Source organism: Pongo pygmaeus, chromosome 2, assembly GCF_028885625.2.
Source record: "Pongo pygmaeus isolate AG05252 chromosome 2, NHGRI_mPonPyg2-v2.0_pri, whole genome shotgun sequence".
NCBI lineage: Eukaryota > Metazoa > Chordata > Mammalia > Primates > Hominidae > Pongo > Pongo pygmaeus.
In genome coordinates, this window is record NC_085930.1 from 63,131,587 (window position 1) to 63,147,163 (window position 15,577).

Sequence of the window (15,577 nt, forward strand, 5' to 3'; positions counted from 1 at the left end):
CCAGCTACTCGGGAGGCTGAGGCAGGAGAATGGCACAAACCCAGAAGGCAGAGCTTGCAGTGAGCTGAGATTGCGCCACTACACTCCAGCCTAGGCAACAGAGTGAGACTCTGTCTCAAAAAACAAACAAACAAACAAACAAACAAAAAAACCCTCCTCTCTCTTGTCCTCCTTCTAAAGAGATGTAGTATAGAGCCATGGTTGGGAGCTCAAGCTCTGCAGTTGAGCAGGGGTCAAATCGCAGCATTGCCATTTACCAGTTGGGCAATTTTAGACAAATTGGTTAGCTTCTCTGAGCCTGGGGACAATAATAGTAAAAAGTAAGGTAAAAGTAAAAAGTTTTATCCCATGAAATTTTCTCATAGGATGGTTAGCCAATTTCAGCAGATTTCATAGCTTAGCATAGTACAGCTTTCATTTATTATCCTTGCTCCCTGGATGGTTTTTCTTTCTCTCCCCCAAACTCCCAAGTATGGCAGCTCTACAAACTACAGACTTGTCTTCTTGAGAGTTCATTTGCCAGACCATTATACTTCTCCATTATCCCCAATCTCTCACCCTAGGTCAGGGTCCATGTCACAGTAGCCCAGAGAGATATGGCCACTGAACCAAATAAACATGTCTAAAATCATTTTGGTCACTGATCCTCTCAGAAACTTCTCTGTTTCCTCCCAGACACATAATCCATCATGGAGTCATCTACAATTCCCTCTTCCTTTCATCTACCCCTTACAGGCCATGCCTGTGCACCATTGAGTTCTTCCTTTAAAAAATATTGCCGCTATTTTTAATGTTTTTGGGTCTGGCTAGTAACTCCCCAACTAGTCTCTCCACTAGCTCACCCACTGGTCTCTCTCCAGTCAACCAAAAATGCTAGACTGAGCATTTCAGCCCTCAGCCTAAAAATTAACTAGCTGGTTCTACTTCCAGTATAGCTGAGTCAGTGCCTGACAGGCTGCCTTCCTCATAGATAACTATAAGCTTGAAAAAATTAAAAAAAAAATGACCCAAAGGCTATGAAGAGTGAACAAATGCAGGCAGACTTTGAAGAGGAGTCAAAATTTAAAAGGAGCAGCAGGGGGGGAGGAGCCAAGATGGCTGAATAGGAACAGCTCCGGTCTACAGCTTCCAGCGTGAGCAATGCAGAAGATGGGTGATTTCTGCACTTCCATCTGAGGTACCGGGTTCATCTCACTAGGGAGTGCCAGACAGTGGGCACAGGACAGTGGGTGCAGAGCACCGTGCGCCAGCTGAAGCAGGGCAAGGCATTGCCTCACTCGGGAATCGCAAGGGGTCAGGGAGTTCCCTTTCCTGGTCAAGGAAAGGGGTGACAGACGGCACCTGGAAAATCAGGCCACTCCCACCCAAATACTGTGCTTTTCCGACGGGCTTAGGAAATGGCGCACCAGGAGATTATATCCCGCACCTGGCTCGGAGGGTCCTACGCCCACGGAGTCTCGCTGATTGCTAGCAGAGCAGTCTGAGATCAAACTGCAAGGCAGCAGCGAGGCTGCGGGAGGGGCGCCCGCCATTGCGCAGGCTCGCTTAGGTAAACAAAGCAGCCTGGAAGCTCGAACTGGGTGGAGCCCACCACAGCTCAAGGAGACCTGCCTGCCTCTGTAGGCTCCACTTCTGGGGGCAGGGCACAGACAAACAAAAAGACAGCAGTAACCTCTGCAGACTTAAATGTCCCTGTCTGACAGCTTTGAGGAGAGCAGTGGTTCTCCCAGCACACAGCTGGAAATCTGAGAATGGGCAGACTGTCTCCTCAAGTGGGTCCCTGACCCCTAACCCCCAAGCAGCCTAACTGGGAGGCACCCCCCAGTAGGGGCAGACTGACACCTCACACGGCGGGTACTCCTCTGAGACAAAACTTCCAGAGGAACGATCAGACAGCAGCATTCGCAGATCACGAAAATCCATGGTTCTGCAGCCACCGCTGCTGATACCCAGGCAAACAGGGTCTGGAGTGGACCTCTAGCAAACTCCAACAGACCTGCAGCTGAGGGTCCTGTCTGTTAGAAGGAAAACTAACAAACAGAAAGGACATCCACACCAAAAACCCCTCTGTACATCACCATCATCAAAGACCAAAAGTAGATAAAACCACAAAGATGGGGAAAAAACAAAGCAGAAAAACTGGAAACTCTAAAAAGCAGAGCGCCTCTCCTCCTCCAAAGGAACGCAGTTCCTCATCAGCAACGGAACAAAGCTGGACGGAGAATGACTTTGACGAGTTGAGAGAAGAAGACTTCAGACGACCAAACTACTCCGAGCTACAGAAGGAAATTCAAACCAAAGGCAAAGAAGTTGAAAACTTTGAAAAAAATTTAGACGAATGTATAACTAGAATAACCAATACAGAGAAGTGCTTAAAGGAGCTGATGGAGCTGAAAGCCAAGGCTCGAGAACTACGTGGAGAATGCAGAAGCCTCAGGAGCTGATGCGATCAACTGGAAGAAAGGGTATCAGTGATGGAAGATGAAATGAATGAAATGAAGCGAGAAGGGAAGTTTAGAGAAAAAAGAATAAAAAGAAACGAACAAAGCCTCCAAGAAATATGGGACTATGTGAAAAGACCAAATCTATGTCTGATTGGTGTACCTGAAAGTGATGGGGAGAATGGAACCAAGTTGGAAAACACTCTGCAGGATATTATCCAGGAGAACTTCCCCAATCTAGCAACGCAGGCCAACATTCAGATTCAGGAAATACAGAGAACGCCACAAAGATACTCCTAGAGAAGAGCAACTCCAAGACACATAATTGTCAGATTCACCAAAGTTGAAATGAAGGAAAAAATGTTAAGGGTAGCCAGAGAGAAAGGTCGGGTTACCCACAAAGGGAAGCCCATCAGACTAACAGCTGATCTCTTCTCAGAAACTCTACAAGCCAGAAGAGAGTGGGGGCCAATATTCAACATTCTTAAAGAAAAGAATTTTCAACCCAGAATTTCATATCCAGCCAAACTAAGCTTCATAAGTGAAGGAGAAATAAAATCCTTTACAGACAAGCAAATGCTGAGAGATTTTGTCACCACCAGGCCTGCCCTAAAAGAGCTCTTGAAGGAAGCACTAAACATGGAAAGGCACAACCAGTACCAGCCACTGCAAAATCATGCCAAAATGTAAAGACCATCAAGACTAGGAAGAAACTGCATCAACTAATGAGCAAAATAACCAGCTAACATCATAATGGCTGGATCAAATTCACACATAACAATATCAACTTTAAATGTAAATGGACTAAATGCTCCAATTAAAAGACACAGACTGGCAAATTGGATAAAGAGTCAAGACCCATCAGTGTGCTGTATTCAGGAAACCCATCTCACGTGCAGAGACACATATAGGCTCAAAATAAAAGGATGGAGGAAGATCTACCAAGCAAATGGAAAACAAAAAAAGGCAGGGGTTGCAATCCTAGTCTCTGATAAAACAGACTTCAAACCAACAAAGATCAAAAGAGACAAAGAAGGTCATTACATAATGGTAAAGGGATCAATTCAACAAGAAGAGCTAACTATCCTAAATATATATGCACCCAAATACAGGAGTACCCAGATTCATAAAGCAAGTCCTGAGTGACCTACAAAGAGACTTAGACTCCCACACCATAATAATGGGAGACTTTAACAACCACTGTCAACATTAGACAGATCAACGAGACAGAAAGTTAAGAAGGATATCCAGGAATTGAACTCAGCTCTGCACCAAGCAGACCTAATAGACATCTACAGAACTCTCCACCCCAAATCAACAGAATATACATTTTTTTCAGCACCACACCACACCTATTCCAAAATTGACCACATACTTGGAAGTAAAGCTCTCCTCAGCAAATGTAAAAGAACAGAAATTATAACAAACTGTCTCTCAGACCACAGTGCAATCAAACTAGAACTCAGGATTAAGAAACTCACTCAAAACCGCTCAACTACTTGGAAACTGAACAACCTGCTCCTGAATGACTACTGGGTACATAACGAAATGAAGGCAGAAATAAAGATGTTCTTTGAAACCAATGAGAACAAAGACACAACATACCAGAATCTCTGGGACACATTCAAAGCAGTGTGTAGAGGGAAATTTATAGCACTAAATGCCCATAAGAGAAAGCAGGAAAGATCCAAAATTGACACCCTAACATCACAATTAAAAGAACTAGAAAAGCAAGAGAAAACACATTCAAAAGCTAGCAGAAGGCAAGAAATAACTAAAATCAGAGCAGAACTGAAGGAAATAGAGACACAAAAAACCCTTCAAAAAATTAATGAATCCAGGAGCTGGTTTTTTGAAAGGATCAACAAAATTGATAGACCGCTAGCAAGACTAATAAAGAAAAAAAGAGAGAAGAATCAAAAGACGCAATAAAAAATGATAAAGGGGATATCACCACCGATCCCACAGAAATACAAACTACCATCAGAGAATACTACAAACACCTCTACGCAAATAAACTAGAAAATCTAGAAGAAATGGATAAGTTCCTCGACACATACACTCTCCCAAGACTAAACCAGGAAGAAGTTGAATCTCTGAATAGACCAATAACAGGATCTGAAATTGTGGCAATAATCAATAGCTTACCAACCAAAAAGAGTCCAGGACCAGATGGATTCACAGCCGAATTCTACCAGAGGTACAAGGAAGAACTGGTACCATTCCTTCTGAAACTATTCCAATCAATAGAAAAAGAGGGAATCCTCCCTAACTCATTTTATGAGGCCAGCATCATCCTGATACCAAAGCCGGGCAGAGACACAACCAAAAAAGAGAATTTTAGACCAATATCCTTGATGAACATTGATGCAAAAATCCTCAATAAAATACTGGCAAACTGAATCCAGCAGCACATCAAAAAGTTTATCCACAATGATCAAGTGGGCTTCATCCCTGGGATGCAAGGCTGGTTCAATATACGCAAATCAATAAATGTAATCCAGCATATAAACAGAACCAAAGACAAAAACCACATGATTATCTCAACAGATGCAGAAAAGGCATTTGACAAAATTCAACAACCCTTCATGCTAAAAACTCTCAATAAATTAGGTATTGATGGGACGTATCTCAAAATAATAAGAGTTATCTATGACAAATCCACAGCTAATATCACACTGAATGGGCAAAAACTGGAAGAATTCCCTTCGAAAACTGGCACAAGACAGGGATGCCCTCTCTCACCACTCCTATTCAACATAGTGTTGGAAGTTCTGGCCAGGGCAATTAGGCAGGAGAAGGAACTAAAAGGTATTCAATTAGGAAAAGAGGAAGTCAAATTGTCCCTGTTTGCAGACGACATGATTGTGTATCTAGAAAACCCCATTGTCTCAGCCCAAAATCTCCTTAAGCTGATAAGCAACTTCAGCAAAGTCTCAGGATACAAAATCGATGTACAAAAATGACAAGCATCCTTATATACCAATAACAGACAGAGAGCCAAATCATGAGTGAACTCCCATTCACAATTGCTTCAAAGAGAATAAAATACTTAGGAATCCAACTTACAAGGGACGTAAAAGACCTCTTCAGGGAGAACTACAAACCACTGCTCAATGAAATAAAAGAGGATACAAACAAATGGAAGAACATTCCATGCTCATGGGTAGGAAGAATCAATATCATGAAAATGGCCATACCGCCCAAGGTAATCTATAGATTCAATGCCATCCCCATCAAGCTACCAATGACTTTCTTCACAGAACTGGAAAAAACTACTTTAAATTTCATATGGAACCAAAAAAGAGCCCGCATCGCCAAGTCAATCCTAAGCCAAAAGAACAAAGCCGGAGGCATCACACTACCTGACTTCAAACTATACTACAAGGCTACAGTAACCAAAACAGCATGGTACTGGTACCAAAACAGAGATATAGATCAATGGAACAGAACAGAGCCCTCAGAAATAATGCCGCATATCTACAACTATCTGATCTTTGACAAACCTGAGAAAAACAAGCAATGGGGAAAGGATTCCCTATTTAATAAATGGTGCTGGGAAAACTGGCTAGCCATATGTTGAAAGCTGAAACTGGATCCCTTCCTTACACCTTATACAAAAATTAATTCAAGATGGATTAAAGACTTAAACGTTAGGCCTAAAACCATAAAAACCCTAGAAGAAAACCTAGGCATTACCATTCAGGACATAGGCATGGGCAAGGGCTTCATGTTTAAAACACCAAAGGCAATGGCAAGAAAAGCCAAAATTGACAAATGGGATCTAATTAAAGAGCTTCTGCACAGCAAAAGAAACTACCATCAGAGTGAACAGGCAACCTACAAAATGGGAGAAAATTTTCGCAACCTACTCATCTGACAAAGGGCTAATATCCAGAATCTACAATGAACTCCAACAAATTTACAAGAAAAAAACAAACAACCCCATCAAAAAGTGGGCAAAGGATATGAACAGACACTTCTCAAAAGAACACATTTATGCAGCCAAAAGACACATGAAAAAATGCTCATCATCACTGGCCATCAGAGAAATGCAAATCAAAACCACAAGGAGATACAATCTCACACCAGTTAGAATGGCAATCATTAAAAAGTCAGGAAACAACAGGTGCTGGAGAGGATGTGGAGAAATAGGAACACTTTTACACTGTTGGTGGGACTGTAAACTAGTTCAACCATTGTGGAAGTCAGTGTGGCGATTCCTCAGGGATCTAGAACTAGAAATACCATTTGACCCAGCCATCCCATTACTGGGTATATACCCAAAGGATTATAAATCATGCTGCTATAAAGACACATGCACACGTATGTTTATTGGGGCACTATTCACAATAGCAAAGACTTGGAACCAACTCAAATGTCCAACAATGATAGACTGGATTAAGAAAATGTGGCACATATACACCATGGAATACTATGCAGCCATAAAAAATGATGAGTTCATGTCCTTTGTAGGGACATGGATGAAATTGGAAATCATCATTCTCAGTAAACTATCGCAAGGACAAAAAACCAAACACCGCATGTTCTCACTCACAGATGGGAATTTAACAATGAGAACACATGGACACAGGAAGGGGAACATCACACTCTGGGGACTGTTGTGGGGTGGGGGGAGGGGGGAGGGATAGCATTAGGAGATATACCTAATGCTAAATGACGAGTTAATGGGTGCAGCACACCAGCATGGCACATGTGTATACATATGTAACTAACCTGCACATTGTGCACATCTACCCTAAAACTTAAAGTATAATAATAATAAAAAAAAGAAAGAAAAAAGGCAGTAAGATCCCATGTTTCAGTCTTCATCTTATGCTCTTCAATCTTTAAAGAGCAGTGCCTTTCTTACAAGTAAAGCTAAAGATATTTCTAAAATAAGCTAGATCAGTGAAGAATTCTTTGGGTTTAAAAAAAAAAAAAAAAAAGAAAGGAGCAGCATGGGATAAGGTTTTGTTTTACAGCTTTAGCAGGCCACAGTCATGGCCAAACTCCACCATCTTTCTGGCCTGAAGAGCCCAGAGGATGGAACCTGGAGCAACCACAGTCACAGGAAAGTGTAGAAAGAATTCCAGAAAGGATAGCACCAGAGAAGGAGAGACCAGAATTCTGTATATAAACTGTCCCTGTCTCTGGCTGATCCTTGAACCATGCTTGAGCAGGGAAGACTCAAGACACCTTACGGTTCAAGAAACAAACATAAAAACTGAACTGAGATGTGAGCTTCTGCAAGTGAAACAAAGTTTGTGGTTTCAGTCTAACCAAGTTCATTGCGTGTTAAAACAAGAATATCAACATTCTTCAGAGAAATACACCGGAATTCAGACACTCCACCAAATAACATTCACAATGTCCGCCTACAGTCCAAAATTATTCAATATGTGAAGAACCAGCGAAGTGTGAGCTGTTCTCAAGGCAACAGATAATCAACAGAGGCCAACTCTGTCTGATAAGACCCAGACACTGAAATTTTCAGACAAGGACGTTAAAACACTAATTTAACTATACTAGATGAGGTAAGGGAAAATGTACTTGTAAGAAATTATAAAATATGGAATCTCAGCGGAGAAATAAAAAATATAAAAGTAACTAAGTGGAAATTCTAGAGCTGAAAATATGTAAATCTGAAATTGTAAATTATTATATTGTTATCATAATAGTAGAATGGAGATGACAGAATAAAGTCACTGAACTTGAAGTCAGATCAAGAGAAATTATCCAATCTCAGAAGTAAACAGAAAAATAATGTGAAAAACAACAACATAAGAGAGCTTCAGGAACCCTTGGGACAATATCAAAAGATCTAAAATAGACATAATTGGAGTCTCAGAAGAAAAGGAGAAAGATTGGAGCAGGTTTTTTTTTCCAAAGAAGACTTAGAAGATTCCCCAAATTTGGTGAAACAAATTTAAATGAATTTATAGACTCAAGAAACTCAGTAAATGGAATAAATATGAAGACAACCACACCTAGATGTATCAGTTAAACTCAGAAAACCAAAGAAAAGAGAAAATCTTGCAAGCAGGTAAAGAAAATAAACAGTGACTTGAATAACTACAGACTTCTTATAGACTATGGAAGACAGACACAGAACAACATCTTTAAAATGCTGAAAGAAATCATCCCAGAATCATATCCAGCAAAAATATCCTTTAATAAAGAGATTTTTTTTTTAATTATGAAAGAAAACAGAGAATACATTGCCAGAAGATATGCACTTCAAGAAAGCCAAAGGAAGTTCTTCAGGCTGAAGAGAAATGGTACCAGAGGGAAACTTGGATCTTCAGAGAGTAATGAAGAACACTGGAAATAGTAAACATCTGGGTAAAAACAAATTTGCCCCTGCAGCCTCCAAGACAGCATGCAAACTCCCCAGCCTGACATCCAGTGCCTCCCACCTCCACCTGACACCATACATACCACTTGCTCCACCTGTCTTTTACAAGAAGCACTTGTGACCTCCTAAAAATGCCACATTTAGTCCCAACTTCAACCTTTGCAGACTCTGCTCCCACTACCCAGAAGATTTTTGCCTCCTCCTCCTCTCTATGTGAATCATGCACACTCACCCCCATGCTACAACCCCAGGGCCACCTTCTTTTCCAGGCCACTCCTGACTTCACGTGCCTCTGTTGTGCTTTTCTGCATGCAGCTCCAGGAAATATATAACAGTCAACTAAAATACATTGCTAAAACACTTTACTGATGTCAAAGCACTTTCCCTTCCATTATTTCATTTCTTATCATGAAAATACCATAAGGCCGGAGGGCAGTTCTGGTGACCCCCTTTGTATAGATGAGATAACTGAGACTCAGAGAAGCTGAAAGGTTTTCGCAAAGTTGCACAGCCAAAGTCTGGCAAAGTTGGCACTAGTATTTAGCTCCTCAGATTCTTATCACAGTTCTCTGCTTGGTCACACTAACACACAACTTTTGATGCCTGCCTTCAACTGATTTCTAATCTTGGATTATACACTTTTCATACAGCTATGAAAAGTTAAACATTAAGAAAACAACACAACACACCCTTAGACTGGGGCTCTCAGACCTGGCCAAGCCTCAGAAATGTTTGTGAAAACCACAGAAATCTAAAACTCCTATCATACCAACTGAGTCAGGGTTGCTCTGGGGCTGTGCCTGGGATCTTTATTTTATAAAAAGTCCCAGAGGTGACTCTGATACTCAGCCAGAGATGAGAACCTCTTCCTGACATTAATTACCAAGTGACTAATCCAAACTGTGTGCACTGTGGGAAGATAGAAATGGGTGTGGGATGGGATGCCACAAAGGAGGGGAGTCTGGGCAGGGCTTTGAAGGAATTTGGGAGGACATTTGCACTGGCAAAGAGAGGAGGGGGTGCATTTCAGGCCAAGGGAGTAGGAAAGGTGAGACATGTTCAAGGGAGTGAATATTGCTGAGCAGAGGTGTGGTCTGAGGAATCAGAGCATAAGGAGGAGAGTCAGTGGCCAGTGTAGACGATGAACCAAGAGGACAAGAAACAGGAGACTAAGGGTAGGGTGCTGGGGCCCTCCCATGCATTCCAAGTGCTTGTGTCCACGACCCTTACTGTGGGGCTCTTCATCTCAAGCCAGCTTGAGTGGATGCTATGTTCTGTGATCTTTCTCTGAATCCCAACACTTGCCCTTCTCTCACAGTTCTTATCTGTGTCTACCCTGTGTTCTTATTACTCCCTTAGACTTTTGAGTTCCTTGACGGGTTTTGTTTCTCCTTCCACCCTCTGATTGGTGATTCTCAACTGGGGGCAATTTTGCCCCCCAGAGGCTACATTTGGTGATACCTGAAGATATTTTTTGTTGTCACAACTGGAGAAGGGGATACTACTAGAATCTAGTGGGATGCTAAACATCTTACAATGCACAGTTATACCAAAGAAGTATCCATCCCAAAATGTCAGTAGTGTCAATGATGAGGAACTCTGTCACAGATAAGTGACAAGTACAGTTAGTTGCTTTATTAATAAGTTTATTAATTTATTACTAATAATTCAGCCCTCTATTATTTGTTATTTAATAAATCTTTGGTGAATAATTATCTGAACAGCCAAATGAATGAAAAAAGAGTTTGTATCTATCAGTCACTTTTGACTTCTAGATTGTTTTATTTTATAGATAATAAAGTTATAAAAATAAAAACTGAGGAGACCAATATAGAATTGCTAATTTTTATTATTGCCACACATAGGCATTAAAAATAAAGCTATCAACTACTATAACTGTGACTTCATAAAACACATTTTAACAGTAAAAACAGAATAATATTAATAATAAAAATTACACAGGAAGGATATTACCAAGCAATGTCTGTAAAGCAGCCAATAGTTTAGGCTGGTGAAAAGTTCCCTTCAGCCAACCTGGACCACCATCCACCAACTTGGGAACCTCTGAATGAGATTATGAGCTCCTTCAGGGCAGGATTCCTGTCTTACAGGTAGCCCTGGGCTTTTAATGCTAGGCAGTTCATGGCAGGATGCTAAGGCCCTTCCTGTGACAGCGGTGCTCACTGCCACCCAACCTGTGCTGCCCATCCCTACCTTATATTCCAGGGAAAGCAGGGTCTCTGTCCTGGAAGTCCAGCTCCATTTGTGGACTACATAGCCCTGCTGGTCATTGGTGGTGCCACCTTCCTCATCCAAGATTAAGACATATGGGCAACTAGGAGAGATACAGAAGTGAGTAGCTGCCACTGGGCCCCTGAAGGAAGCTCTCATCACTGCAGCCTATGGGCAGGCAGGTCTGTAAGACTCACTCCCAGGCTGGAGGAGTGGTGGAGTCCTGCAGGCAGCCTTACTTTCCCCACTTGCTATGGTCTGAGGCCCCTTAACACCTGTTGATGATACCGGAGGAGCCTATTCTGAGAGAGATGATGAAGGCTCAGGCCAAACCCAAGAGGGGAAGAAATGGGATTTGTGCTCTGTTGCCTAGTAGCCTGAGTGTATAATAGGCACCAAGATGGGAACTGGAATACCTATAGCATAAGAGTAAGTCTTTTCTTCCAAGAACAGTTCCTTATGAAAAGCCAGGCAAAGCCAGGCAAAGCCAGACATGGTGGCTTATGCCTGTAATCCCAGCACTTTGAGGGGCTGAAGCAGGAGGATTGTTTGAGGCCAGGAGTTTGAGATCATCCTGGTCAACACAGTGAGACCCTGTCTCTACAAAAAGTTTAAAAAATTATCTGGGCATTGTGGCGCATGTCTGTAGTCCCAGCTAACCCAGGAAGCTGAGGTGAAAGGATCACTTGAGCCCAGGAGTTCGAGGCTGCAGTGAGCTATAATCATGCCACTGCACTTCAACCTGAGTGACAGAGTGAGAGCAAGACCCTGTCTCAAAACAAAAACAAAAACAAAACAAAAAAGAAAAGCCAGACAATATCAACCTTTGGCTGGCAAGAATATGCACTTCTCTTAAAAGATGCCACAGAAGTAGTGTGTTCATGCCTCTCCTTCACCCACTCCTGATATAAAACATATTTTTTCCACTAAATAATTCTTCCATTAATGTAACTAACAATCAAGATCTTAGTACTCTGGGGTACCAAGTGGAGTAGGACTTGGGAAGTTGTCCTTCTCATTGGCTGTGACATAGATACAGCAAGGAAGGGCTGAGCCTGAAAGTTCCTATGTCCCTGCAGAAACAGCCTCAGCCCTGCCTCACTGCCTTACTAGACCTCTGGATACTGCCTGGCTTCTTCTTTAACCAGGTACTTGTAGTCACCACCTCAGTCCTCCCTCCATCACCCTCAGTAGTACTTCCGTGAGACTAGTACTCTCCCAGTCCACTTACCTGGTTTTCAGGTTGTAGTGAACACAGCCCTGACCTTCAGCATTGAACAGGGCCAGCAAGGAGAATCCAGGTATGTCATTAAAGAGGCAGGTGATGGTTCTCCCTCTGCAGCATGTGGGGATCTGACATATAGCCACGTTTCCAGAGGGATAGCTGGCAGAAGTGTTCAGGTAGAACTAACAGAAAACTCCCTGGTTCTGCTCTCAGTTGTCCCATTGAAGCAAGTCCACATGTCAAAGTGTTAGCTATTTGGTGCATCATTCTCCATCTTCAAACACCCTCCTTGCATTTTGCATAAGTAACAATTATATGATTATGGAACCCAGTGATGACCTAGCTGCTTTTCTGTATCTTCTATTTTCTCACAACCACCTTGTGGTAGGTAGTATTATCTTCCTCTCACAGATGAGTAGGGTCCCCCTGGGCCTAATGGGTTTCCTGAGACATGGAACTTTCAGTATAAAACCTAAAAAGTCCCAGGCAAACCAGGATGAGTTGGTCACCCTATAGATGAGGAATCCAAAGTGCAGAAATTATCTGCCCCATGTCACATCACAAGGAAGTAGCTAGAGCCAGGATTTGATCTTTGATCTCTGAGGCCAGCAATATTTCTAATGCTATCAGGCTGCTCCCACTTCTGACCAATCAAGGAGGACAGGTAATGTCTCCTTGTTCATTTTCTAGTAAAGAGGCCCCAAGAAGCACTGGTCCTGACTAAGGAAGACATGGTGTGGGCAGCTACTGTCCTGTGTGCAGGAATTTCACAAGCAGTATTCCAGACACAGAAGCATTTCAGAATGAAAGCAGAAAGAAAAGGAAATGAAGAAAAATGAAGATTCTCAGGGACCTGTGGGAGGTCATCAAGCTTACCAACATATGAATAATACAAGTCCCAGAAAGAGAGACAAGAGAAATTATGGTAGAAGGAATATCTAAAGAAATAATGGCTGAAAACTCCCCAAATTTGATGAAAGACAATAATATACATGTTCAAGAAGCTTAGCAAACTCCAAGTAGGATAAATTCAAAGATATTCTCATTGAGACACATTATGATTTAACTGTCAAAAGACAGATACAAAGAGGGAATCTTGAAAGCAGCAAGAAAAAAGAGATTCATCATATATAAGAGACCTTCAATAAGATTAATGGCTGATTTCTCATCAGAAACCATGGGGTTAAGAAGGCAGCAATATGAAATATCTAAAGACCTCGAAGGAAAAAAATAAAACTGTTGACCAACAATTCTATATCAAGCAAAATTATTCTTCAAAAATGAAGAAATTAAAATATTCCCAGATAAATACTGAGGAAGTTAATCACTAGTAGACCTGCCCTGCAAAAAAATGCTGAAGGGAATCCTTCAGGCTGAAATGAAAGGACACTAGACAGTGACTCAAATTCATACAAAGAAAAAAAGAACACTGGTAAAGTTAACTATATAAGTAGATATAAAATCCAGTATTGTATTTTCAGCATACAATTTTTCTTTTTTTCCTATATGATTTGAAAGATAAATGCATAAAACAGTAACTGTAAACCTATGTTAATGGGCACACAATGTATCTATAAAACATAATTCTCTGGTAACAACATAAAGGGGGAGGGATATAGCTATATAGGAGCAGATTTTTATATTTTATTGTGGCTAAGTTATTAATTCAAACTAGTGTGTTAACTGTAATACACAGGTATATTAGTTTCCTAGGGCTATCATAACAAAGTACGATAAACTGGATGGCTAAAAGCAACATAAATTTATAATCTCACAGTTCCAGAGGCTGAACGTCCAAGATCAAGGTGTCAACAGGGTTATGCTTTGGAAGGCTCTGGGGAAGAATCCTTCCTTGCCCCTTGTAGTTTCTGGTGGTTGCCAGAAATCTTTGGTATTCCTTGGATTGTACATGCATCATTTCAATCTCTGCCTCAGTCATCACATAGCTTTCTTCTGTGTGTGTGTGTGTGTGTGTGTGTGCACGCATGTGTGTGCGTGCGTGTGTCTGTTTTCTCTTCTTATAAGGACACTAGTCATTGCAGTAGGGCCAACCCCAACAATATGACTGCATCTTAAAAATTACATCTTCAGAGCCCCTATTTCCAAATGCGGTAATATTCTGAGGTTCCATGCGGTTACAAATTTTGGGAGACACCATTTAACCCTTTATACCAAGACAACCCTAGGGAAATAACTTAAAAATATGGAGAAAAGGAAATGAGAAGTAAATCAAAATGGCATGCTGCAAAAAGTCAGACACAAAAAGTGCAAGTAATGAAGGAACTGAAAAACAAAGATGGTATACGACATATAGAAAACAAACAGAAAAATTAAAGAATTAAGTCCTTCTGTATCAGCAATTACTTTAAACAGAAATAGATTAAACTCTCTAATCAAAAAGGCCAGAGCTGAGGCATGAGAATCGCTTGAGCCCAGGAGGTGGAGGTTGCAATGAGCCAAGATTGCACCACTGCACTCCAGCCTGGGTGATAGAGCGAGACTCAGTCTCAAAAAAAAAAAAAAAAAAAAAAAGCTGGCAGGATAAATTTTTAAAAACCAAAACAATTCAACCATATGCTGTGTCTAAGAGACTCACTTTAGATCCAAAGACACAACTTGGTTGAAAGTGAAATGATAGAAAAAGATATTCTATGCAAATTGTAACCAAAAGAGAGTAGGGGTGAATATACTAAAACCATGCAAAATAGATGTTAAGTTAAACATTTTTACAAGTGACAAAGAAGGACATTACATATTGAGAAAAGGGTGAATACCTTAAGAATATGTAACAATTATAAGAGATATACACACCTAATAACAGAGCCTCAATATATACAAATTTAAAAACTGACAGAATTAAAGGAAGAAATAGTTCTACAAAAATAGTTGGAGACTTCACTACCTCATGTTCAATAATGGATAGAACAACTAGACAGAAGATCAATAAAGAAATAGAGGACTTAGGCCGCTTGCAGTAGCTCATGCCTATAATCCTAGCACTTTGGGAGGCCAAGGCGGACGGATCACCTAAGTTCAGGAGTTTGAGACCAGCTTGGCCAACATGGGGAAACCCCATTTCCACTAAAAATACAAAAAAGTTTAGCCAGGCATGGTGGTGCACGCCTGTAATCCCAGCTACTCAGGAGGCTGAGGCAGGAGAATCACTTGAACACGGGAGGCAGAGGTTGCAGCCAGCCAAGATTGTGCCACTGCACCCCAGTCTGGGTGACACAGTGAGATTCCACCTCAAAAAAAAAAAAAAAAAAAAAGAAAGAAAAAAAGAAAAAGAAAGAAAGAGAGGACTTGAACAATACTGCAAAC

The 15,577-nt window shown here is 41.3% G+C and overlaps 1 protein-coding gene across 3 annotated transcripts in view; it reads right to left on the minus strand.

Moving 5' to 3' along the window:
- C2H3orf20 (chromosome 2 C3orf20 homolog) overlaps positions 1 to 15,577 on the minus strand; it is a 106,278-nt gene that overhangs the window by 53,616 nt on the left and 37,085 nt on the right. For all 3 annotated transcript variants that reach the window (XM_054482249.1, XM_054482250.1, XM_063662666.1), the window contains 2 exons: positions 12,263 to 12,415; positions 11,014 to 11,134 (listed from right to left, as the gene is read on the minus strand). In XM_054482249.1, the coding sequence (XP_054338224.1) occupies positions 11,014 to 11,134; positions 12,263 to 12,415 (274 nt within the window). The remainder of the gene's footprint in view (positions 1 to 11,013; positions 11,135 to 12,262; positions 12,416 to 15,577) is intronic.